Source organism: Chelonoidis abingdonii, chromosome 6 (genome assembly GCF_003597395.2).
Source record: "Chelonoidis abingdonii isolate Lonesome George chromosome 6, CheloAbing_2.0, whole genome shotgun sequence".
Taxonomy (NCBI): domain Eukaryota; kingdom Metazoa; phylum Chordata; order Testudines; family Testudinidae; genus Chelonoidis; species Chelonoidis abingdonii.
The window spans coordinates 13,614,138-13,638,509 of record NC_133774.1 but is presented as its reverse complement, the minus strand read 5'-3'; the positions used below and the strand labels follow the sequence as shown (position 1 = coordinate 13,638,509).

At 44.4% G+C, this 24,372-nt stretch overlaps 1 protein-coding gene across 1 annotated transcript in view; it reads left to right on the top strand.

The window, feature by feature from the left end:
• Positions 1–24,372, top strand: part of LOXHD1 (lipoxygenase homology PLAT domains 1) — a 297,238-nt gene that overhangs the window by 239,668 nt on the left and 33,198 nt on the right. The window contains exons 38-41 of the mRNA XM_075066837.1: positions 1,456–1,641; positions 4,457–4,584; positions 9,212–9,329; positions 21,244–21,421. Of these exons, the coding sequence (XP_074922938.1) occupies positions 1,456–1,641; positions 4,457–4,584; positions 9,212–9,329; positions 21,244–21,421 (610 nt within the window). The remainder of the gene's footprint in view (positions 1–1,455; positions 1,642–4,456; positions 4,585–9,211; positions 9,330–21,243; positions 21,422–24,372) is intronic.

Here is a 24,372-nt window from a genome sequence, read left to right as displayed (position 1 = left end):
AGAAGGACCATTATCCTCATTTTACAGGTGGAGAACTGAGGCACAGAGAAACTAGGTGACTTGTCCAAGGTCATACAGAAAGCCTATGGTAGTGTAGGGATTTGAACCTAGGTCTCCTACTTCCTAAGCTAGTGCCCACTGGACCAGCCTTCCTGAGATCCTGTCAGAGATGCTGGTCAACACTGGCGCCCCACTGAAAGAAGCAGACACAGTCCCTGCCCTGAAGAGCTTATAATTCAAGAAAATGAGCCACATACCAAAGTTAGGGAAGAGGGAAGCAATCCAATATATATATTTTTATATACAGACATATATATGGCGGGGGAGGTTGATGTGTGTATGGGAGGGGGTGTATGGTCTTGCAGGGTGCGAATGAGGAATGGCAGGGAAGAAAATGCAAACTAAGAGGAGCCAACAAGTGGGTGGTCATAACTGTAATTGTTGGAGTGGAAGGGGGTGATGCCATAATAGGTGTGGGACTTTTGGGAACAATAGGGGTGTTCATAGAATATCATGGTTGGAAGGGACCTCAGGAGGTCATCTAGTCTGCCCCCCTGCTCAAAGCAGGATCAATTCCCAGACAGATTTTTGCCCCAGATCCCTAAGTGGCCCCCTTAAGGATTGAGCTCACCCAGGGCCGCCCAGAGAGGGGGGCAAGTGGGGCAGTTTGCCCCAGGTCCCGTAGGGGACCCCATGAAAGTTTTTTGCTCCAGGGGCCCTGGAAAATTCTTGTGGGGCCCAGGCCCCCAGAACTTCTTCCACTCTGGGTCTTTGGCTGCAGGGGGGTCCTTCCGCCCCCGCCGCCGAATTACCGCCGAAGCGGGACTTGCCGCGGAAGTGCTGGGTCTTCGGCGGTAATTCGGCGGCAGGGGGCCCCCGTTGTGGGTCTTCGAGGCACTTTGGAGGTGGGTCCCAGAGCGGAAGAACCCCCCGCCACCGCATTACTGCCAAAGCGGGGTCCCCCTGCTGCTGAAGACCCCAGGCTCCCTGAATCCTCTGAGTGGCCCTGAGCTCACCACCCTGGGTTTGGAAGGCCAATACTCAAACCACTGAGTTATTCCTCCCCCTGTTTCAATATGGGCAGTTGCTTTCTGGCTATTTAATATCACGCCCTCCCTCTCCCCTCCCAACATATTTCCAGTTGGGTATGATATTGTCCTTCACTTCTGTCTAGGTCTAGGTTTTAATGCCCATCAGTATGATATCTGAGCACCTTAACTAATATTACCTGCCGAGGATGCTGACATCCTTTCTTTCATGTAGAAATGTCATGCATTGTTTTACAGCTGCTCTGTTACTCCTGGAGGTGGCTGCATTTCAGCAATACATAAAATAAACTGGCTTTGGCTGTCATTACCAGTTAAAACATCTGGTCTGATCATTTCCTATTAGGATCCCTGGATATGTCTGTATTTCCTTTAACAGTCAACGTTTTTATCTGTTTGAACGTCATAGCTGGGTCACGATGGTGCCACACCAGAGAGCTCCTGGCTGGTAGAAGAGCTAACACTCATTGTGCCCACTAAAGGGGTCATGTATACCTTTGTCTGTAAATGCTGGCTGGCCAAGGACCGCGGGGATGGTCTCACTTCACGTGTCTTCAACATCCTGGATGCAGATTGTGTTACCATTGGCCACAAGGTATGTTCTCAGATCTTTTTACTCTTTAGCAGTTAAATTAAAACCTACATCTAAATACGTGTTTATGTGCCATATATGGTAACAGATTATAACATAACTACAGTGAATACGTTTGTAAACTACTGTACTTTCTACATGAGGTTTGAGTTTCTTGTTTTTAAAAGGTATCTTTATTATTTATTTATGGGTTTTGTTTAGTATCATTACCTGTTATAAAGCACCGTATATATTTACAGTTTTAAAAAAAAATAATTCTAATCTGTTATTTTGTATGCACGGGATATCATTTCAAAGTTAACAAAGTAAGATGTGACTTTTTGTGCATATGAAGTTTGAGGTTTGTTTCTGTACACAGTTTGTGTTTCAAAAAAACATTTCTTTTTGTTTTTACTCACTTAAAAAAAGGCATCTGGAAACCATGAGACTTTTATAGCTTTGCTTATCTCTGAATCAAGTACCAAATGATTTAAATCAAATGTAGCCTAGAAAAATTAAAAAGGAAAGACAAAAACCACTATATATCTATGTATACATTTGAGATGAGATGTTATGTGCTATATTTTAAAACAATACAAATTAAAAAAGGCTGAATTATGCAGTCCTTGGAAATAAGATTCATAATGGAAATACTAGCAGACAATAATGTATGATGAGTGAGACAATAATACAGTGTTGGTCTGAAATCTCTGTCGGTAAATCTATATTCAGACCTAAATCACCCTGCTGGTAAAACAGTAATTTCATATATTGCTCCTGACTTCCAACTAAATGAGATTTACTCAGAAAATCTTTTTTGTACCCCAAACAGAAGTATAACAACATTTTTTACTGACAGACACAGCCACTGCACACAGTCTTCAAAAGTAGAACCAAATAAAGAAGACTTTGGGCAGAAAACTGGGGCTAAGATCTACTTTATCTGAAATGTTCCACCAGTTCTTTAACTTCCACCTTGACAGCTTTCAAAGACTCATACCAGAGACCTCCTCTAATCTGTCATCCACAAATCAGTATTGATGCTAATTAAGGTTTAAGATTAGTTTTCCACTAAAAGTCCAGTGTTGCCCACCACTTCCTGGAGTTTGCCAAAAATATTTCCACTCACCTGACCTCTCATATGTGATGTTATGCCAGAATCTTGCTGGAAGATTTAGGGAAAATTAGGGATGGTGACACTGAGCTGAGAGTTCAAATACTGAAGTGTAGGTTTCACTTTTCGAACAGTCCATAACATATTTTGTCCCATTTTTCCTTATAAATGGCTTGGATCAGAAACTCCAAATGTGTTGACATTGGTGAGGACTGGCACCCTTAACTATTTTTGGAAAGTTAATGGTATGATTTTTCTTCACCTCCTATGCAGCTGCCTCATAATTTAATTTATTTCCCCTCCTATTCCTTTGACACTCTTGAATAATGTGGCATCCATGACTGATGCATATAAAACCTACATAATATATCGCACCAATAAGGAGTACAGTGTACTGGGACAGTTTCAGATATCCCTCCACTGATAAACCCAAGTGCCTTAGTTACCAGGTAAAACATCTGCAAAAGCGCCTAAGTGACTTAGGTAACTAAGTCCCATTGACTTTCAGAGGGACTTTTAGGTCACTTAGGTGCTTTTTGAAAATGTTATCAAAAGTCCCATGGAGCATTGGGACTCAGGGACCTAAATCACTCAGGTGCTTTTGAAATATTTTACCCCATGAGTCCAGCTGTTCACGTCTCAGAGAAAGAGAATAAAGTAAAACTAATATGTTGAAAATGACCCCAAGTAGCTTCCTATGAATAAGCTGGCACAACTTTAAAGTGTGATATCCTGGGACCTTCCAGAGCTAGATGCAAGTGCTGTGTATCTCACTGGGAAAGTGGGAATCTCCACTTTGCCATGGCTAAGACACCCAATTTTTACCGTGCAGTGTGATGAGATACGTATTAGGCTTTAAACCTGTCACTGAAGCAGGACTGAAAATTTTCCACTTTGGGCATCAGAGCCGTAACATTTGGGGAGGTGGATTGGGGGGATACTGTGTTTGAGGGGAAGAAACAAACATTTTCCTATCAAGTTGATTTTTTAAAGTGGCAGCAATTTGAAGCTGCTTGGGGAACTGGAATATCGGAACAGTCTAGAGCAGGGATAGGCAACCTATGGCCCTAGTGCCAAAGGCGGCACGCGAGCTGATTTTCAGTGGCACTCACACTGCCCGAGTGCTGGCCACCGGTCCACGGGGCTCTGCATTTTAATTTAATTTTAAATGAAGCTTCTTAAACATTTAAAAACCTTGTTTACTTTACATACAACAGTAGTTTAGTTATATATTATAAACTTATAGAAAGAGCCCTTCTAAATGAAGATTCGGCACCCTACTTCTGAAAGGTTGCGAATCCCTGGTCTAGAGGGAGATAGATTTTTGGGCAGAGTACAGATGAAATAGACAAAGCTGTATGATCATTGCCATTTATCACCTGCCTCTGCAGTTCATCAGATGCCTATCACTTCCAAAGCATGTTTGTATATAGTAATAACAGAGTCTCTCTCACACTCAGACACATTATGTGGGCTGTCAAAACGCACTAAAAAGGGTTAGCTGATGAAAAAGGAAAATATTTCATAGTACGTTTCGGCCAGTAACTTTGCAATAGAAAATATCAGTATAAAGGAAACTGGTCTTAAAGGTACTGTGCTATGATAACTGCACTTAAAGAAGCAGACAAACTGCAGAGCCTGACTAGCTTTTTGCTTAGGCTTTTGTTTGGATCAAGATCAGCTGTTTGCAGTGAGATGCTTCATGATTGTTTCAATCCTTGCCAGATTCTATATGAAGTTACAGTTGTGACCGGCGACATCCAACATGCTGGAACGGACACCAATATTTACATGACTCTCTTTGGGTCCAGTGGGAACACTGAGGAGATGCGGCTGGAAAAAAATGGGGAGAGGTACGGTGTCTTGTCCTCTTTGTTCCTTAAAAACAGGCAACAGCAAAGCTTAGCTTTCAAATTTAAACACAGTCAGGGCCCTGCTCTTGCTCCCACTGAAGTAAATGGCAAAAGGGCCGTTGACCATTTCCAAGTTGTGGTATTGGACTTAACAGAGCAGTAGGATGAAATAGATTGCGCAATGCATGTATCATCCTTTGGCATTTACACAAGTCTTGGAGTTTATCCTGGTTCTCTGCAGTCTTAAAACTAGACAATATAAGGAAAATTGTGAATACTAAAGTCTTGAGTCAGCTACAGTCAGGGTCCTATATATTCCATGGTATCATAGGGGCAGTATCTGATGTGGAATCCACCTTTGCAGGAGAATCTAAGATTTGGGGGAGTTGTAAATTTATTTTTCATAGTTGTGAAGAAAATGTTAAAAACACAGATTGAATGTAAACCGACACTGTAATTCTGCTGACAGTCTGACAGAGAGAGGTGTGGACTGACTCACCCCTACCAAGGGGTGGTGTACTCTGTAGCCTCAAGATAACCTTTGTAACTATTTCACTAATGATCAATTTCACGGACACAGCTAAAATACTTACCCTATTATCCTAATCTGACTCCATCACCTCCCCAGGTGCTTAATGTTCTAACTGACCCTTACTCAGCTGCCAAAACCTCCAGCATCCCCTCTGATAACTTCTGACATCCAGCTGTGCCTTGTCAAAATGTGAGGACAGCACGGAATGAATATCACAGGGACGACAGCAATTATTATAATATCCCATTTCAATTTTAATTAAATAAACCCCTCAATTTTTAATATTAACATGAAGCTGCTACAGCGTTTCCAGGCTGCTCCACCAGAGTGCTGCAGGATCCAAGGATCTGCCATAGACTTTAGATCCAGTGTGCTGTCGGGGACACCAGATGTTTGACCACAGCCTCATAGCACGTTAACTGACTGAGATCTGATTCTGTGTATAGTGCACTGACTAGCATTACTGAAAATAAGAGCTCTCTGGGCAGGATGATGAAGAGATGTTATATTTGCAGATGTCAGTAAGGAACAGTTACGCGGGCAAGTATGTTCAAATGACCTTGACACCTTCCTGTGTTTCATTATGTAACGAGAAGGGTTCTGTTGCTTTGTTTTGGAAAGTTTGATCTCCTTTACCCCTGCCTAAAATCTCTGCATCATCTTCAAAGGACCCAACCCAGCAGAGTGGATATGCTCACTTCTGAGCCATGCAGGCGACAGAATGCCATGATAATTTTTGGATCCAGATAGAGATATGCAGAAGACAGTTTCCAGGCATATTCAGGTGCTTTTAACCTAAGAGTACCAGCAGATGAACTACCCCCGCTTGCTGCCCTTTGCAGCTCCCTACTCTTGGCTGGTCTGTCTTCCAATGTACAACCCTGGGGCAGGGGAGGAGGTGGACTGTTGTTTTACTTGTTTAAGAAACACAACCAGTCCCATGTCAGCATCAAAATGCCTATGAGGGATGGGAAGAGACTTCCAGTCACTGGAGAGGGGTCCTTCATGATAGCTCTAGATATCCCACACTCCCCCAGTTGACTGAATAAGCCGGGAAATAACTTAGATTATTGTACCTACTGAGGGGGGCTCACAGAGCTTCTATGACTAATTTTAAAGAGCCTTTCCGCAACGTAATACACTGTGTGCCGTGAGTCACCACAGAGGCCTTTCTTCAAGACAGGGCCCCACAAAACATAGTGAAAAGTAACTGAAGCAGCTGGCTGTACGTGGCCAGAGAGTGGCTCCTAAGGAATAACAGTTAATGTGTGCAATATGTAAAGCAGCTCTGCACACACTGTAGCTCTGCCACAAGATGTCAGACCAGGGCATAGGCAGTCAAGCCTAGTGCTTGGAGCAGCCACTATCCAGCCTAGTGCTAGGGTCAAGATCCAGGAGCCAGAGCTGAGGGTCAGGAACCAGGAGTCAGAAACCGAGTAGGGCTGGAGTGGACTGGAGCAGGGTAGGAGCAAGGCAGGAACAGGACTGGAGCAAGGGTGAGAACAAGGCAGGTACAGGAGTGATTGAAGCTGTGGGCATACACATTGAGAATCCCCGGCTGAGTGCCACTAGTGATTTTCAGGACAGTCCTGGCAATGCCACTCAGGCAATAAGACCATCTAGCTGATTAGGGGTGTCAGCTGCTGTTAGCTAGCTGCTTGAGGCCCTACTGCAGGCCCTCGTTCCAGAACCAAGACTGATGTAACCTGCCCATTACTTGCATTGTCATGACCGTCCTTAACACCCTCAGCAAAAGGGAACTTTACACAATGTGCATATTGCCTGTTTACTTGTAATTCCTGTAGTCTCTCAGTCCAGCAATTCACAACACAAACTTCCATTGATTCAGGTCCCATGTGGAAACATCCGTAGTTATCACACAACTGGACGGAGAGAGAGGGAGAAGGCTCTTAATACAAAATTGTTAAAAGAGACACTTCATATTTGTTGGGGTCATCCAGTACCAGCTCAGTGACAGGAGCTCTCCACCTTACAAAGAAACAACTCTCTAACCTGTCACAGATTTAAGGCGATTTTAGTTACATTACCGTTTATTGCCAAGACCTCAAGGCAATAGAAATATTTATAGGTAGAGGCACGGACAGGAAAGCTTAATGAAATCCTGCAGACAAATGGTTCAGTGTCCTGGAGAAGACCTTTTGCCAAATACTTTATCTCCTCCATTATTATCCCCCCAGTTTTTATTCAGATTTACAATCCTTATGTTCGTGCTCATATAAATTAGGGATAGGAATGACCTATTATGTCGTCCAGTCCATCTCCTTAGGGTGATTGTTTCCATACAGTGTAATGAGTTCTTGTGAATAATGGGTTGGGTATGAAACCTACAAATTCTGAACAGGATATTGACTGATGACTGCAGGTTGAAAGAACGGGATGATGGGAGGCTGCTTAGACTAGAGTTATTTAGCCTGCAAAGGACAGAAGTGTGATGGGGCATAAAGCTTTACGAACAAGAGTGTCCCTAATGAAAAGTGATGGTTTGCTCCTTTTCATTTTGTCTTATAAAGTTAGAAACTGGAGAATCAATCGACTTAAGGCATGAAAGGAAATATTATTTTGCACAGTGTATCATGAGCTTTGGGACTCACTACCACAGAAAGGCATTGAGGCAGAGAACATAGCACACGTTTTCAAATGGGTGAGGGTGAAGTAAATTTAATCATTAATAACTAGAAATGGACCTGAGTCAAAACCCCACACCTGTTGCCTCTGTAAATCTAGGGAAGTTAAAGTCTGGATGAAAATTTTGCAGCTCATGCCAAAACTATTGGTAGCATCTGCAGCTATGCAGGCTGAGATGATGGCTCAAGGATAATCAGATTTATTCTATAGGGTGTAATCTGACCAGAGGCTAAAAAGAAATTTCCCACTCATATCACAGAGTTGCACAGCTGGTAGCAGGTGTAACCCACTGCCAGAAATGGGATACCATTACTATTTATTATCTAGATTGTAGTAGTACCCACAGTGTACAAAGCTGTGTCCAAACACATGAGAAGACACATGCCCTGTTCCCTAAAAAAGCTAAACATCAGAACTTTTAAACGATGGACAAAGGGGAAGACCATACAACACATCAGCAAAGGAGCCAGAGTGGTGGTTGATCATTCCACTGGTGTTTTGGGGGACAGTTTATGCAAATACTCCTATCTCCAACTGCCATGCTAGTTAGTGATTAGTAGTTGGCTATTTTCTTGTAGGTCTACAGCAATTCTGCCAGCCTGTGTGGGATATTAGTGGGTGGGCCTCCCTGAGGGATGCATTGGCTGTAGATAGCCTGCAATAACACATGCTTCGCACTATAGGCAAACAGTGGCCCCTCTGGATTCAAAGGCTAAACTCCTGTTGACTTCAATGGGGCCAGAATTTCTCACTGTAATCATAGATCCTAAGCAGCTGGGGAACTAGACAGACACTTCACCAATGTACTACGTCATTCAAGATGCACAATCCATTAGCTGGCCCTTTTTTCCCCTGTTGCTTCTCAGCAGCAAAGGCCAATGTTCCCTATACCCTCTTCTCCCCATAGTGCAACAGCATAGCAGAATACAACCGATGGCTTGAGGCTGAGTTTCCAAACGCTAGCCTGCCCCAGGTGTAACAGGAGATGACCTCAGTCTGCAAACCTCAATTCCAGAGTCAAGCTCTCAAAAAGTTTGGGGATATGTAGATAGGGTTTGTAGTTTTGTCCCGTCTTTACTAGTAACACAATTTGCATATGTACCATGTAAATGTAGTTATATCTGTGTAACAACCAGGGTAATGAGCCATGCTGTAGATTAGCTTGGGCAACCTACAGCAGCGTTTATATTGGCTGGATTCTCAGGGAAAAAGAATCCGTGCCCAAACTTGGCAGGAGAAGCTTGCCAGAACCATGCTAACATGCAATAGCCAGAGTGGAGAACTCAAGTCCAGAACAGTGCACAAAGAACGGGTGGTTGGTTTACAACCATTTTTACTGAGCTTGCTGGCATGGTTCGAGCTGTAGTGTGCACTGAGTGTGATGAATGCATCAGCACAAGAAACCAAGCCAGATAACACAAAACCTGTGTGACCTTTTAATTTCTCCAGATTTGAGAGAGGTCAGGAGGACACTTTTATCATGGAGATTGCAGATATTGCACCACTCAGGAAAATGAGGATCCGGACTGATGGAAAGGGGACACGCCCAGACTGGTTCCTGGAAAAGGTAACATGGTTACTTCCTGCAGTACACAAATCTGAACTCTGTTGTGTCGAGGCCCGAGCCCAAGTGAGGGGAGAGCAGAAAAGAACCAAGCTGTGAGCAGGAATAGTTGCCTTTCTCATTCACACCATAACTAACATTCTTGTAGTATTTCTTTCCTTTCTGATTCTGAATTCTTATCCCAGCAGAATCTGAGACCAAGGAGATTGCGGGATGAGGAAGGGAAACAAATGCAAGGTATAACTTTACCCAAATGGCCTCTCTGCTGTGAAACGTCTGTCTTCCTTACTAGGAAAGAACACTGGCTCAGTGCCAGTGCACCGCAATATGTTATGGACTGTATGCTGCAGTAACAGCTTCTAGAAAAACAGAGCTGCTCTGTCTGGATTGAAGAAATTATCATTCACTAGCAAGTTTTGGTAAATAGTACCAGCTGAGTTGGGTGGTACATTATAAAAAGACACTTCTGGGCAACTGTAAATCCTATAAAACTGGAATGCATTTCCCTTCCCCCATGCAATTTTTTTTCTTTTTTTGTATGGCAACTATGGCTTATTTTCTCTATTGTGTTTCCAATGGAACCAATAATCTGGCTGCAACAATTTCCATGCCAAAACAGCATTGCTAATGCACGTGCATGATCTGGGGATCCAGCAGATCTATATGAACTGTGCTAATGTTCGCTCATCAAAAGGAGTAAAATGGAGTATCCTGTTTGTAGGCCCTACAGTAATAGTTACTTTTGCTATATTTTCTCAGTAATGAATCATGGTTTAAACATAAAGGGCGGCTGTAGGAAGCATCTTTCCATTCCTAAATCACACAAATGGGAATCAGGCGCCAGGCAGGAGCACTGGCAAGAGGGATCAACAAACAGACGGGGCAGCGCTGCAATGGGGTTTCCAGATATGGGATGTAGCAAAGGCCATCACCATAGGTGTCACTGACAGCAGATGCTTAGCGGGGCACATGCTGCTTCTTCCTAAAGCAGTGTAAGGAGCATTCAAAGGCATGTCCCATTCAGCATGGGCCAAGGGGAGTAGTGGGGGCAAAAGACAAATCTGGCTTCAAGACTAAGCTTGATAAGTTTATGGAGAGATGGTATGATGGGATAGCCTAATTTTGGCAATTAATTGATCTTTGATTATTAGCAGGTAATTATGCCCGATGGGATATTAGATGAAGTGGGATCTGAGTTCCTACAGAGAATTCTTTCCTGGGTGCTGGCTGGTGACTCTTGCCCACATGCTCAGGGTTTAGCTGATCGCCATATTTGGGGTCAGGAAGGAATTTTCCTCCAGGGCACATTGGCAGAGGCCCTGGGGGGTTTTCGCTTTCCTCTTCAGCGTGGGGCACGGGTCACTTGCTGGAGGATTCTTCAAACCACAATTTGAGGACTTCAATAGTTCAGACATAGGTTAGGGGGTTGTTACAGGAATGGGTGGGTGAGATTCTGTGGCCTGTGTTGTACAGGAGGTCAGACTAGATGATCATCATGGTCCCTTCTGACCTTGAAGTCTATGAGTCTATAAGGCATTCTGCTTGCCTCTTCCCTGTGTAGGCTGCAGGTGCTAGAGGTTGGCTGCTCAACTGCCATGAATCTGCACCCTTATCTTAGCATGTCAGAGACAAGTAAAGCCAAAACGGAGATACTTAGAATCCAAATGATTTTCCCCATGAGATGAATTTGTGACAAGTCACACTTAGGGGTTGCTGTATATCTCTTCAGCAATAGCACTGTTTCTAGGTTTGCCTGGTTTTTCTATTGTTTTCTAGTTCAGCTCTTGAAAGGTCTGTGAGGTCTGGTCTACGCTACGCAGGTCGATGTAAGGCAGGTTACATCGACTTACTTATGTCAGTGTAAACACTACAGCCTTGTCGCTCTGATGTATGTGTCCTACGACACCAAGATAATAACTCCACCTCCATGAGAGGCATGGGGCTTGTGGCAGTGTAGTCAGGGTGACACAGTGCAGTCACTGCATTACTTACATAGGATCTTGGCTGTCTTCTCAATTTCAGGGCTCCATGCTAGAGCTGTGAAATTGACAAGAAAGCCTGGCAGCTAGAGCCCAGCTGCCCTTGGCTCCCCACCAGACTGCGCCCACTCAGCTTCCCACTCCCAGGGGGCTGTGCCTGCCTAGCTCCCCATACAGGGAGCCAAGAAGCCCAGGCAGCTGGCCCCGTCTCCCACTTGGGAATGGGGAGGCAAGAAGCCTGGACTACTGGCCCTCACTCCTTGCAGGGAAGGCAAGAAGCCCAGGCCACTGGTCCCCGCTCCTGGTGGGACACAGGGAGATGAAAAGCCCAGGCCACTGCTTCCCCACTCCTCTCAGGGAATGGGGAGGGAGGAAGCCTGGGTTACTGGCCCCCACTCCCAGCTGGGAGCGGGGAGCTGCGCACAGCTGAGTGCCCTGGCTCTCAGCCCCTCCTATCCCCCCCACTGCCCCTCTTCAGTCAGGGGAAGCGCTCCTGGTGAGGACACACACTACCGACAGAAGGAGGCCACCATCAGCCACCATCAGCCACCACAGTAAGTCAACCTAACATAGGGAGACTTAATCTGTAGTGTGGATGTGCCCTGAGACTCCAGGTAATTTACTATTCTGCTTCTTCTTCTGTCCTAATTTCCTTGTGATGTATTTGTAGCCCAATGGTCATTCTTTCAGGACACAGGAAAGTTGCTCTACATTTGAACCCAAATTCAGATTGTAACAATTTTTATTGCAGGGTCCTTTCTGTTACTCTGAGTGAGCCTCATTTGTCAGTTGGCAGATTCAGTAAGGGCAGAGTTCTTACCCTCTCTCTACGCTTTCCCTAAAGCATGTCAAGCTCAAATATTCTTTAAGGGAAAGAGAGTGACTGGGTGAAATTTTCAATGAGATTTAGGTTTCTAAGGTTACTTTTCTAAGAGCTGTAGGTTTCTAAGGGCCAGATTTCCAAAGATATTTAGGCACCTTAAGATGCAGATAGTTGTCTAATGAGATATTCAAAAGTGCCTAAGCAGGTGCGGTGCCTAACTCCCAATTAAATTAATATTCTTTCATTACTAATGGATTGGAAAGTACTTCATTTTCCTCATGTGATACAAGTACATCAACCTGCTTCTTTCCAAATACAGAACAGAAATATTTATTGAACATTTCTACATTATTATTAACAAATTTTCCATCTCCATTTAGTAATGGGCCTATATTTTTGTTAGGGTTTCTTTTGTTCCCAATATACTTTAAAAAGTCCCCCTTTTTATTTTCCTTTGCCCTACTAGCTATGGATTTTTTCCATGATTACTTTAGCTTCCCTTATCAATTTTCTGCACATAGTAACTTATAATTTATATCAGAGGGATGGCCATGTTAGTCTGGATCTGTAAAAGTGGCAAAGAGTTCTGTGGCACGTTATAGACTAACAAACGTATTGAAGCATGAGCTTTCATGGATGAATACCCACTTTGTTGGATGCATGCATAATGCTATAACTTATATTGATTGCTATCTACTCCACCCCCCATTTTTTCCATTTGTTATGTATTGGGAATTTTCTTTCTAATTGTTACCTTCACCACTTAATGAGGGTGGGCTTTTACCCAAAGTTGTCCTCTTACTTGACTGTAGAATTGTGGGTTTTTATCTGTCTAATATCCTCCTCTTAAACAACTTCCAATTTTCATTCATATTTTTCTGTCTAAAATTTCCTCCCAATCAATTTTGTTCATCTTCCTCAGTCTGAGGAAATTAACCCTTTTGAAGAACTGCTGCTTGGGACTGTCTTCTTTTTGCCCACATTAGATGTAATTAGATCATGATCACTGGTCCTTAGGCAACCACCCACTGGGGTGATTAATTCATCTTTACCCACATTAGCGAGGTCCAAAATAGAGTCATCTTATGTTGGCTGCATTTTGTGTTAGAAAATTACCATCTATAATTTTGGAAACACTAAGATGTTTTACTACTGGCTGCATGAGACCTCCAACATATTTTCAAGTTGAAGATGTGAAAACATAATTTTTATTTCCGCACACATTACAGAGAGGTGCTTAAGGAGTAATGCATACTGTTCTCTGGTTTGATTTGATGGTCTGTAACAGATCCCCACCAGTATCCTCTCCTGGGATTGTTAGTTAGAGCATTGATTTTGCATTCAAGACCCAGTGGTTCTGTAGATATCAATAACTATAAAAAAGTTAATTATCAGAGGAGTAGCCATGTTAGTCTGGATCTGTAAAAGCAGCAAAGAGTCCTGTGGCACCTTATAGACTTACAGACATATTGGAGCATGAGCTTTTGTGGGTGAATTCCCACTTCGTTGGATGCTTGAATACCCACATTGTCGGAGGTATTCACCCACGAAAGCTCATGCTCCAATACGTCTGTTAGTCTATAAGGTGCCTCAGGACTTTTTGCTGCTTTTACAAAAAAGTTAATGGTATCTTTAATGTTCAGTGCCATCTCTTTCATCCACTCTATCCTTCCTAAACAGGTTGTAACAGTGTAATGATTTTAACATTCTAATAATTTGTCCCACAAGGTTTCAGTAATACCAGTGATATCATATTTCTTCTCAGTGAGCATTTCCAATTCTAATTGTTTGTTGCCCAGACTCCTAGCATGGGTATATAAGCAATTGAAATTTTCCTTCTCGTTACACTCTTTGTCATATTGGTTCAATTTGTTCATTACAGGCTGAGTTTGTACAACATTCACGTCCTTACCATCCTCCCCTTGGATTGTTAATTTAATAGTGGCTGCTCCAACTAAGAAGTCCCTTGCTGAATTCTCTGTCCACTTTTCTTAATATGGAGTCATCAATGATGATTGCATGTCTTCTTAGGACAGCTGAAGAATCTCTCTTGGTAGCTGATTGCTTCAGACCATATCACAAGAACGTCCATTGAGTATGTCTCCTGTAGCATTCTGTTCTATTCTTCTAGAGATAAGTTTGTTGATAGTTGGCGCACTGAGCTGGCTCACTAGCTGGACTGAATGCCACCTGTTTCTCTTTACTCCCCCTTGGTCTTAAATTGTCTGCCTCCTTCTTTGGTTTATATTCTCTCCAGTGGCAAACCTTCCCCATGTGGAATCTGTGGCAATAATTTCTGAATCTGGTTGTCCAAAAAGACTTTGTTTTCTCAGACACTACACAGTGCTGATACTTGTGCTTCCAAACTATGTATCTCATCCTCCAGTATGGCCACAAGCTTGCATTTCATGCACCAGAAATCTTTACTGTCTTCCAGCAGAAAGGAAAACATAGCACATCCAAAGCAAAACACAGCAGTTGTTCTCTCATCATTCATATCCACTACCTGGCATAGAACCACACCTAAAACAGAAGGAACCACACTTCCTATTCCAATTCCCTTCAAAACTCCCCTGGTTACTGCCCTTGTTCGCCTCCTTAAATGTTCACTTGGCAACTGACTTATATACTAAGACTTGTTGCTTAACTTTACCAAATCATGGACTTCAAACACCAGATCTGATCAAAGAATTCCAGCCACATGGTCCTCATGGAGATGCAACAAATAGACCTCTGGCATGACCTGTTCACCTGGTAACCCCCAGCCACACAACCCTTGCAGGGTATGTCTTACACAGGCATTAAAATATCCACTGCTGGCCCTGGCCAGCTGACTTGGGCTTAGGGTGACCAGACAGCAAGTGTGAAAAATCAGGACAGAGGGTGGGGGGTGATAAGAGCCTATATAAGAAAAAGACCCCAAAATCGGGACTGGCCCTATAAAATGGGGACATCTGGTAACCCCATCGGGCTCATGGAGCTCGGGCTTCAGGGCTGAAAAATCACTGTGTAGACATTCGGACTGGGGCTGGAGCCTGAACTGTGGGACCCTACAAGGATGCAGGGTTCCAGAATTCGGGCTCCCTCCCAAGCCTGAATGTCTACAGTGATTTTTAGTTCCGCAGCCTGAGCCCTGTGAGCCCAAGTCAGCTGACCTCAGCCAGCCACTGTCACGCCACGGGTATTTTATCCCTGTGTAGACATACCCACGGAGACAGACAAACAATTAATGCACCAAATTCTTTTGAAAATGGGGTTTAGGGTCCTAAGTCACGTGGGCGCTTTTGAAAATGTTGCCCTCATCTCCTTTTAGTACACAAATATAGGAGAGAGGAAAGAAGCTGAGAAAGCTGAACTTCTCTGTTAGCTATAGTGCAATTTTTGGAACATTCTTTATTGATTCTTTTTTCCTGAGGTAAAAGTACAACAAGACATTCTCAACAAGTGAACCAGGACAGGAGTGATCCATAAAATGGGAGCCATTGTGTGCCCTGATTTGTATTCCGAATTGGAAAATGTATGTGGCTTGCTGTGACATGAAAACTGATCTGAATCATTTCTCTCAGCAATGCATATTAAAACCACATCATGAAATACATGTGGGGATATTGCTAAAATCTCAGACAGATGGTTCACAGTTAGTGCTAACTAGCATGGTGAAATGAGAAGCTAGATTAAGCTATCAACCCCATAATTAACCATTTGTTGCTCTATTTAGCCATAGGACATTCTCAGTTTTCTTGTTCTGTTGAAATAACAATAAACATTCTTTTTAATTCTCTTTGGTCTTTTTGTAAACAGTTTGCTGATCTTAATTTATGCTGCTTTTAGTTTACTAGAAATAGACGTGTATAAACACCAATTAAAATGCATCAAAGATGTACATAGCTAAACCCCTCAATTTACCAGCAGAAAAGATATTTTTCTTCATAATTCTTTTTCTCTATTTGAGATACATTGCAACCCCATTCAGAATCTCAGTGGGGTAAATAACCTGATACTTAAGATCCAAACTGCATTAAAAATGCAAACAGTTGACTTAAAATATTTAAAAATGGATTTAAAATGACTTCAAATATGAATGGGATCAAGATCTTGATGCATAGCATGTTGAGCGGTAGCCATCATTGTTCATTGTTATTTATATATCCCCAGACATTAACAATGCATTTTGCAAACTTAGTCCCCAGTTCTGCAAACAGATCCCTATGTGCACACACAACAGTTTGCCGCACTGGGGCCATACACTAAGGGGTTAAAAGCTCTGAAGAGTTCAGGGAAAAATTTAAAACTTGCCACTGATTTGGGGTGATACAATTTTGGGTTGTCTACCTTGAGACACTTAAGGCCTGATTTTTCAGAATGTTGGGCACCTATATCACTGATGGGAATTGTGGGTGCTCAGCACTTCAGGAGATCAGGCCCTGGGTGGCTGAAGTCAGGAGACCCAACATTCAAATCCCTCAAAAGTAGAGGCCACTTTTTACAACTCTCTGGCTGTTGTTGGGGTTCTGGGCTACATGGCAGCTCCACCTAGTGCCTCAATGGTTGTACGTATCCCCTACTGATGAGTCCCCTCCAAGGATCCTGCTAGCGAAGGTAAAGCATCCCAGTGGCTCTGGGATAGGGGCGGCTCTAGACATTTCGCCGCCCCAAGCAGGGCGGCATGCTGCCGGGGGCGCTCTGCCGGTCACTGGGAGGGCGGCAGGCGGCTCCGGTGGACCTCATGCAGGCCTGCCTGCAGAGGGTCCGCTGGTCCCGCGGTCCACTGGTCCCGCTGCTTTGGTCCACCGGAGCCGCAGGACCAGCAGACCCTCCACAGGCACGCCTGCGGGAGGTCCACCAGAGCCACCTGCTGCCCTCCCGGCAACCGGCAGAGCGCCCCCCGCGGCATGCCGTCCCAAGCACGCGCGCTGGGGCCTGGAGCTGCTCCTGCTCTGGGAGGTAAGGTAGAGGGTTGGGAAGTAATGAGAGGAGATGAGGATTTGCTGAGTGGAAGAATGGGAAACTGCCAGGCCTTTAAAATCTGAACATTATATTCGTTGGGGGTTGTACAATCCATGCCCAGTCTGCTATGAAACTGCCTTAATAAAGCACTCCTTGCATTGCACCCAATACCTGACAAACCATCCTGAATGCAACCATCTGAGCTGACATTGTTCAGTTAGAGTTTTCCTTTGTATTATAAAAATTCCATGAGCATTTGAGACAGTTCATTCAAAGCAGAGCCCACAAATGTTCTCCCTTTTTCAGTGTCCTGATGGGAACAATCACAGAATCAGAACCTTGTTATGGATTCTTCAACATATGTGTGCTGGGCACTTTAAAGTATAAGCACAAAGGCAATTAGCCCTGCATTGGTTTGTGTACATTGGGGAAGCTGTTCAGGCTGCACTCTTCTAGGAGATGTGAGTAGAGGTAAATTGAAATGACTGATGTACAAAACCTCTCCATTACAGTACTCAGAGCAAAATAAAATTGCAAAATTGCTTGGGTGCAGATTAAGGCTCCTGTCACTGATGGTATTCACTTAACTACACAGCAGACCACTGGGTTGTATTTAAACACACTATTTCTGAAACAGTTTTTTTTTTTTTAAGCGAAGGATTTTCACAGGTTGTGCCTGCCCTATAACACCCCCTCCTGGCCAATAATGGAATTGCAGGCACTCCCTGCTTTAATTTCTCCTTTGAGGTGGGTCCTCTCAGCCTTCCCCACACATGCAGAAGTTGGCAGCAGTTCTTTTGCTCCCCTCAGACTCTGCCTTCTGAGCTCCCTTTAAGTCTCTCTGCTCTGGGATAGACCATTCCTCAAGGAATCCATTTTGAAGCAGTTGGAGGAGAGGAAGGTAATCAAGAACAGTCAACATGAATTCAGAAAGGGCAAGTCATGCCTGACCAACCTGATTGCCTTCTATAATGAGATAACTGGCTTTGTGGTTATGGGGAAAGCAGTGGATGTGATATACCTTAACTTTAGCAAAGCTTTTGATGCGGTGTCCTACTGTATTCTTGCCAGCAAGTTAAAGAAGTATGGGCTGGATGAATGGACTATAAGGTGGAAAGAAAGCTGGCTAGATTGTCAGGCTCAACAGGTAGTGATCAATGGCTTGATGTCTAGGTGGCAGCCGGTATCAAGCGGAGTGCCCCAGGGGTCGGTCCTGGGGCCGGTTTTGTTCAACATCTTTATTAATGATCTGGATGATGGGATCCATTGCATCCTCAACAAGTTTTCAGATGACACTAAGCTGGGGGGAGAGGTAGATACGCTGGAGGGTATGGATAGGGTCCAGAGTGACCTAGACAAATTAGAGGATTGGGCCAAAAGAAATCTGATGAGGTTCAACAAGGACAAGTGGAGAGTCCTGTACTTAAGACAGAAGAATCCCATTCACTGCTACAGGCTGGGGACCGACTGGCTAAGTGGCAGTTCTGCAGAAAAGTACCTGGGGATTACAGTGGATGAGAAGCTGGATATGAGTCAACAGTGTGCCCTTGTTGCCAAGAAGGCTAACGGCATATTAGGCATCATTAATAGGAGCATTGCCATCAGATTGAGGGAAGTGATTATTCCCCTCTATTTGGCACTGGTGAGGTCACACCTGGAGTTTTGTGTCCAGTTTTGGTCCCCCCACTACAGAAGAGATGTGGACAAATTGGAGGGAGTCCAGCGGAGGGCAACAAAAATGATTAGTGGGCTGGGGCACATGACTTGTGAGGAGAGGCTGAGGGAACTGAGATTGTTTAATCTGCAGAAGAGAAGAGTGAGGGGAGATTTGATAGCAGCCTTCAACTACCTGAAGGTGGGTTCCAAACAGGATGAAGCTCGGCTGTACTCAGTGGTACCAGATGAAAGAACAAGGAGCAATGGTCTCAAGTTGCGGTGGAGGATGTCTAGGTTGGATATTAGGAAACACTATTTCACTAGGAGGGTAGTGAAGCACTGGAATGGGTTACATAGGAAGGTGGTGGAATCTCCTTCCTTAGAGGTTTTTAAAGCCCAGGTTGACAAAGCCCTTGCTGGGATGATTTAGTTGGGGATTGGTCCTGCTTTGAGCAGAGGGTTGGACTAGATGACCTCCTGAGGTCTCTTCCAACCCTAATCTTCTATGATTCTATGATTGTCTCTCAAGCTGCTTCCCCTCTCACAAGCTCAGCCCCTCTGGGTTACCTTTCCATATTCCCTGCTCCGGGTAGAGCCCAGGCTCCTAGGCTACTTCCTTGGAGTACTTTCAGAGCTCTCCACTAGAGCCTAGCTTTGCCGCTTACCCCCAGCCTTGTGGCTTCTCCCACAAACTGACTTTTCTTAGTCCTTTCTTGAGTCCCAGGAGTTTCACGCTAGCTCCTGATCACAGTTAGGCAGCTAACTAGGGCATGGGGCCAGAGGCGGAGCTGACTGGCTAGCCCCAGGCCTCCTGAATCTTAAAGGAGAAGGCCACCCTCTTACAGAGATACTGAAGTTCCTGTAAAACCCTAATAGGGTCAACTATCATTTATTAGTATATTTAGATGTACAGACATTTAAATATTCACATCAGAGCCTTAGGGGGCTGTGCTGAAAAATAGTTGCAAAACAGTCCACTGCCCCACTGGCACTGGCAAGCCAGCCGCCAATGCTCTCAACAAAAAGAACAGAGAACAAACAAAATGAGCCCTTCCTCAATGCTAGGATCCTAACCCTTCTGATCTAAATGCAACGAAAATAATATTGGGCTCAACCCATGGACACCGAGGTACTTAAAGGTACTTAGCCTCCTAACTGCCATTGAAATGAATGGAAGCTTCAAGAGGAGAAATGAGGGAGCCCTCCCACGTCAGACTAGCCTACAGGGTGGGTAGAGCATGCTCCTGTGAGGTGGGAGACTTCTGTTCAAATCCATTCTCCCCCTCGGGCAGAGGGTCGCATTGAACTGCGGTTTCTCTCACCCTAGGTGAATCTTCTTACCATTGTGCAAAAAATCATTAGGTGGGTGACACTACCACCTCCTTCTCTGCACATCTTGTGTGGAAGGAGGCAGGCACTAAATCATGCTCACAAGGAATGACTTTAGCAGCTATACTCCAGGAGAGGATTGCTCGCAGTGATCGGTGACTCCTTCCAGCATGGATTTAGGTGCCTATTTCCATGAGAGGCCTTGGACTTCAGAAAGACTCCTCTCATCAGCATCCCCCATTCATTAACTTAGGCAGCTCTCTGTCTACCATGCTGGCTTTTCTGGATTGCAGTCTAAAGTGCTTACCTCTCCCCAGTCATTGTATAGGGGAGCTTAGACACCTAACTCAGGCTTCAGGGATTGCAGTGTTGTGCTGTGATTTTTCTAGGTGCCCAAAAGTTAGGCACTGCAATGCTTTGCATCACAATGCCGGAGTCCCTTTGTGAATCCAGGCCTGGCTGCTCCTGCACCAGATATTTTCCTGTAAGCTTTTGTCAGAATATGATGCTACTCACAATGGTGCCAAAATGCATGTGTGGGGCACAGCATCACGAGTACTGGGAACAGGGTTTGGTTGCGTTTTACATTGAAGATAAATTATTGCATGAGTTTCTTTTTCAATTGACATTTGATTTTTTTTTTAAATCTCTCTAGTTTGGCAACACTGCCATATGCCGATCAGGCAGCACCATGCCAAGCTCCTCTGACTCACAGCTCCGGGCCCATCCCCACATAGCCTCTTGCAGGGGCTCATGCAGCCACACAGCACTTTCTGATGTGCTGCTTCACTTCTGTGTACTTTCTGCTTCTGCCAATTAGTCATATAAAGTGTTATTTGCCTTGCCCCCTCCAAAGTAAGCCATAGATTTTTGTTGGTGTGCTCTCCAATTCTTTCATTGCCTTTCCATCATACGAAGGTCCAGCATTGTGGAGAGGATTAGCCACAAGGAGTTATTCACGAACAGCACACAATACTTCTCCCATCCCACTGAAACCATCATGATACCAGTAAAAGTTGCTCAGAAGGAGCTAGTGACCTGAATATGTGTGTGTTGGACTCTGGGCTGATCTGTGACCAGAGTTATAGCAAATATTCTATCCACTCTCAACTGCACAGTGCTACTTCTGAGCCTTATGTCTGCCCTTATTTTAACCATGGCTGAAATTCCTTTGTTTCCTCAGATTGTCATGAAGAACCTGTTGAATCAAGAAGTGACCACGTTTATATACAGCGAATGGCTGTCCAAACTCAGAAATGCTAAGGGAGCTCTTGTGTGCGAGATGCCTGCAGTGATAAATGAAGAGCAGATGATGGAGAATACCACATATACTGTTCAGGTTAAAACCAGTGATATTAGAGGTAGGGTCATTTTGGCTATTTCTGGTTTTCTGGCACCAGGCTTAAATTTTACCTACAGATACAATCTCATATTTCAGTGGAATTTATGCTATTTCTGAGGGCAGAATTTAGTCCTACAGTCCTGGAACCTTGAAATTCCTGGAGGGTAAGAGTGTCTTTATTACAGAAACTCGACATTATTCAGTGGAGAACAGGAAATCTGCTACAGAGCAAATATAACCCCAACCCACGACCCTGAGCCTCCTGCCGCACCCCTCCTCCACCCCAACTCTGTGCCCTGAACCCCTGCTGCGCCCCTCATCCCTCCTGCACCCCCTGGGGGCAGGGAGGGGACAGAGTTGGGGTGAGGATTTTGGGGAAGGGGTTGGAATGGGGGCAGAGAAGGGGTGGGAAGAGGCAGGGCAGGGGTGGGACTTCATGGAAGGGGTGGAGTGGGGCGGGGCCAGGGGCAGCAGGGGGAGATGTCAGTCATGCGGCCCTTGGGCCAATGTACTAGTCTTCATGTGGCCCTCGTGGTCGTTTGAGTTTGGGACCCCTGTGCTAGCCATATTGCTACTGTCACTAGTCCTTTCTCGATTAGGCACTGCTGTTGTGTACAGAAGAAGGTTGGTGTGGTGGTTAAGGCTCAGGGATCTGGGTTCAATTCCTTGGCCTGCTACAGGTTTCCTGTGTGATTTGGGTAATTCCCTTAACTGCGTGGTGCTGTGGTTTATTTCTCTGTGAAATGGGGCTGACAGTATTCACTCTCCTGTGTAACATGCTTTGAGACCGTTGGAGGGATGGTCTAGATATATCTAGTTCTGCCTCAGTGCAGGGGACTGGACTAGAGGACCTCTTGAGGTCCCTTCCAGCCCTACAATTCTCGGATTCTATGAAAGTGCACAGTATTTACAGAGCATGAAAAGCCAGCGCAAGGGTAAGACCCAGACTCTGGAACTTGGAAAAGTTCAGTTAATGGCAGAAGAAAGTTGCAGAGCTTCAAATATCTCAATACAATGGGCTTGCAATGCTGTTTGCTGGGATCACTGCCTATTTCCATGGGACCCTCTCTCCAACTCCTCTGTGAATCTTACCCTCATTTTACACAATTGCTGAATATCAAATCAGTGCAAGATACACTTTACCACATACACACACTTTCTGACTGGCTTATCCCATCTCTGGATCTTCCAACATTGCTCAGTCTTCAGCTGTCTTTTGTTTCCCCCTTTCTAGCACTGAATTTACACCACGTGATGGATTTGTACTTAGAATATAAAGATCGCCCCTGACAAGTGACATTGCACCATTTTGCTGCCTCACTGCCCACTGCATGCCTTTGAAACATGTAGAGAGACAAGGTGGGTGAGGTATATCTTTTATGAGGAGGATATCTGGGTATCTTGAAAAATGTGTCTCTGTCCAACAGAAGTTGGTTCAGTAAAAGATATTACCTCATCCACCTTGTCTCTCTAATATCGTGGGACCAATAGGGCTGCAAAACATTACAAACATGTTGTGGAGTACTAAAAACAAGAGAGAGTGTGAGGCTGCGTTTTTGTGCCTGACTTTCCGTCCGGTGTCAACACTATGATCATAGTGTGAACTTTTTCTGCAATTCAGCCCTAGCTTACAAAGGCAAGGGACATAGAAATGAGAGCAGAATGGGAGGGGACAGCAGCAGCAGACTTACCACCTCTTCATGTTGAATGACGCGTGATGGATGTGAATGATGAAACATTTCATTATGATCCACGGCAGCTGGTGGGAGAGAACAGATGACAATGAGGATGAGTTTGGATCAAATTATACACTGAGCTGCATGATGCTGTGCTTTAGCCAACATATCTGGGAAGGGTTCAAGTTGTGAACTAGTTTGCCTTATGTGTTTTGTGGGTATCACTTGTCTTCAGGTAAAGCCCTTCTCTCCAGGTGATAAATTGCTTGTTCGATATATTGAGCATGATGCATCTGCCACTGTCACACTGATTTAAACCAGTAGTAACTCCATTGAACTCCACTGGTGTAAAGCAAAGCAGAATCAGGCCCATTTATTTCTCATTATAGAGTTATTTTCTGCATCCATCTCCACAGCCTCTGGGTGCATTTGAGTAATTTAAACAATAACACAAACTCTGCTACCTATATTAGGCATAGCACTTGCCAGCCACCTTAGTGCTCACCCTTTCCCAATACTTTAAAATATCTCAGTGTTACTCAGGCTCAAGAAAATGCTTGAGTAATAGATGGGCCTTCTACTGTGCTCTGAATGTCAACAAACTTGGACTGTGGTGGAGAAATGGGGATGATTCTAGCACCCCTCCCGCAAGTGAAGGTCCTCTACTGTAAATGACTTGATTCCAGTCTTCCAGTCTTCAGATCTAGGAGCTGTTAGAAGTGCTTCAGATGTTAGCTGTCAGCATGAAGGTAGATAAGAAGAGAGAAGGTCTCTAAAGCAACCAGGTCCCAGGTTATATTTCTTAAAACCAACGCCTTGAATTTCTCCCTAAAGCAGATAGGAAACCAGTACAGTGCATGAATGCAGGAATAATAGGTTTACAAAGGCCTGTTCTAAGATCCCTAGAATCTTGATACAGTAATACACTCTCTGGGTGCTAGCTCAGCCCAAGATAAGTGACCCTTTAAGAAGATGTGGGTGATTTTATGATGTCAGGGCCCTATCTTGAGACATCCTTTTTTGAAAATCCTGGCATGTCTATTTTGGGTTAAATGTACCCTAAGTCCTGCTTTAGACACCTCGATAAGTGGCTTGGTTTTTGAAAGAGCTGGTCTCCCAGTAGATCGGATGGAAATTTGAGACAACTTCAGCTGGACTATCAGAGGTGCAGAGTACTCACAACTTCAGATGAAGATTAGTGAGGGGTATATTTGGGTCCCCAGATATGAAGGTACTCAAAATTTAAAGACATTTTTGAACATTTGTCTTTAAGAGACTTGCCCAAGGTAATGGT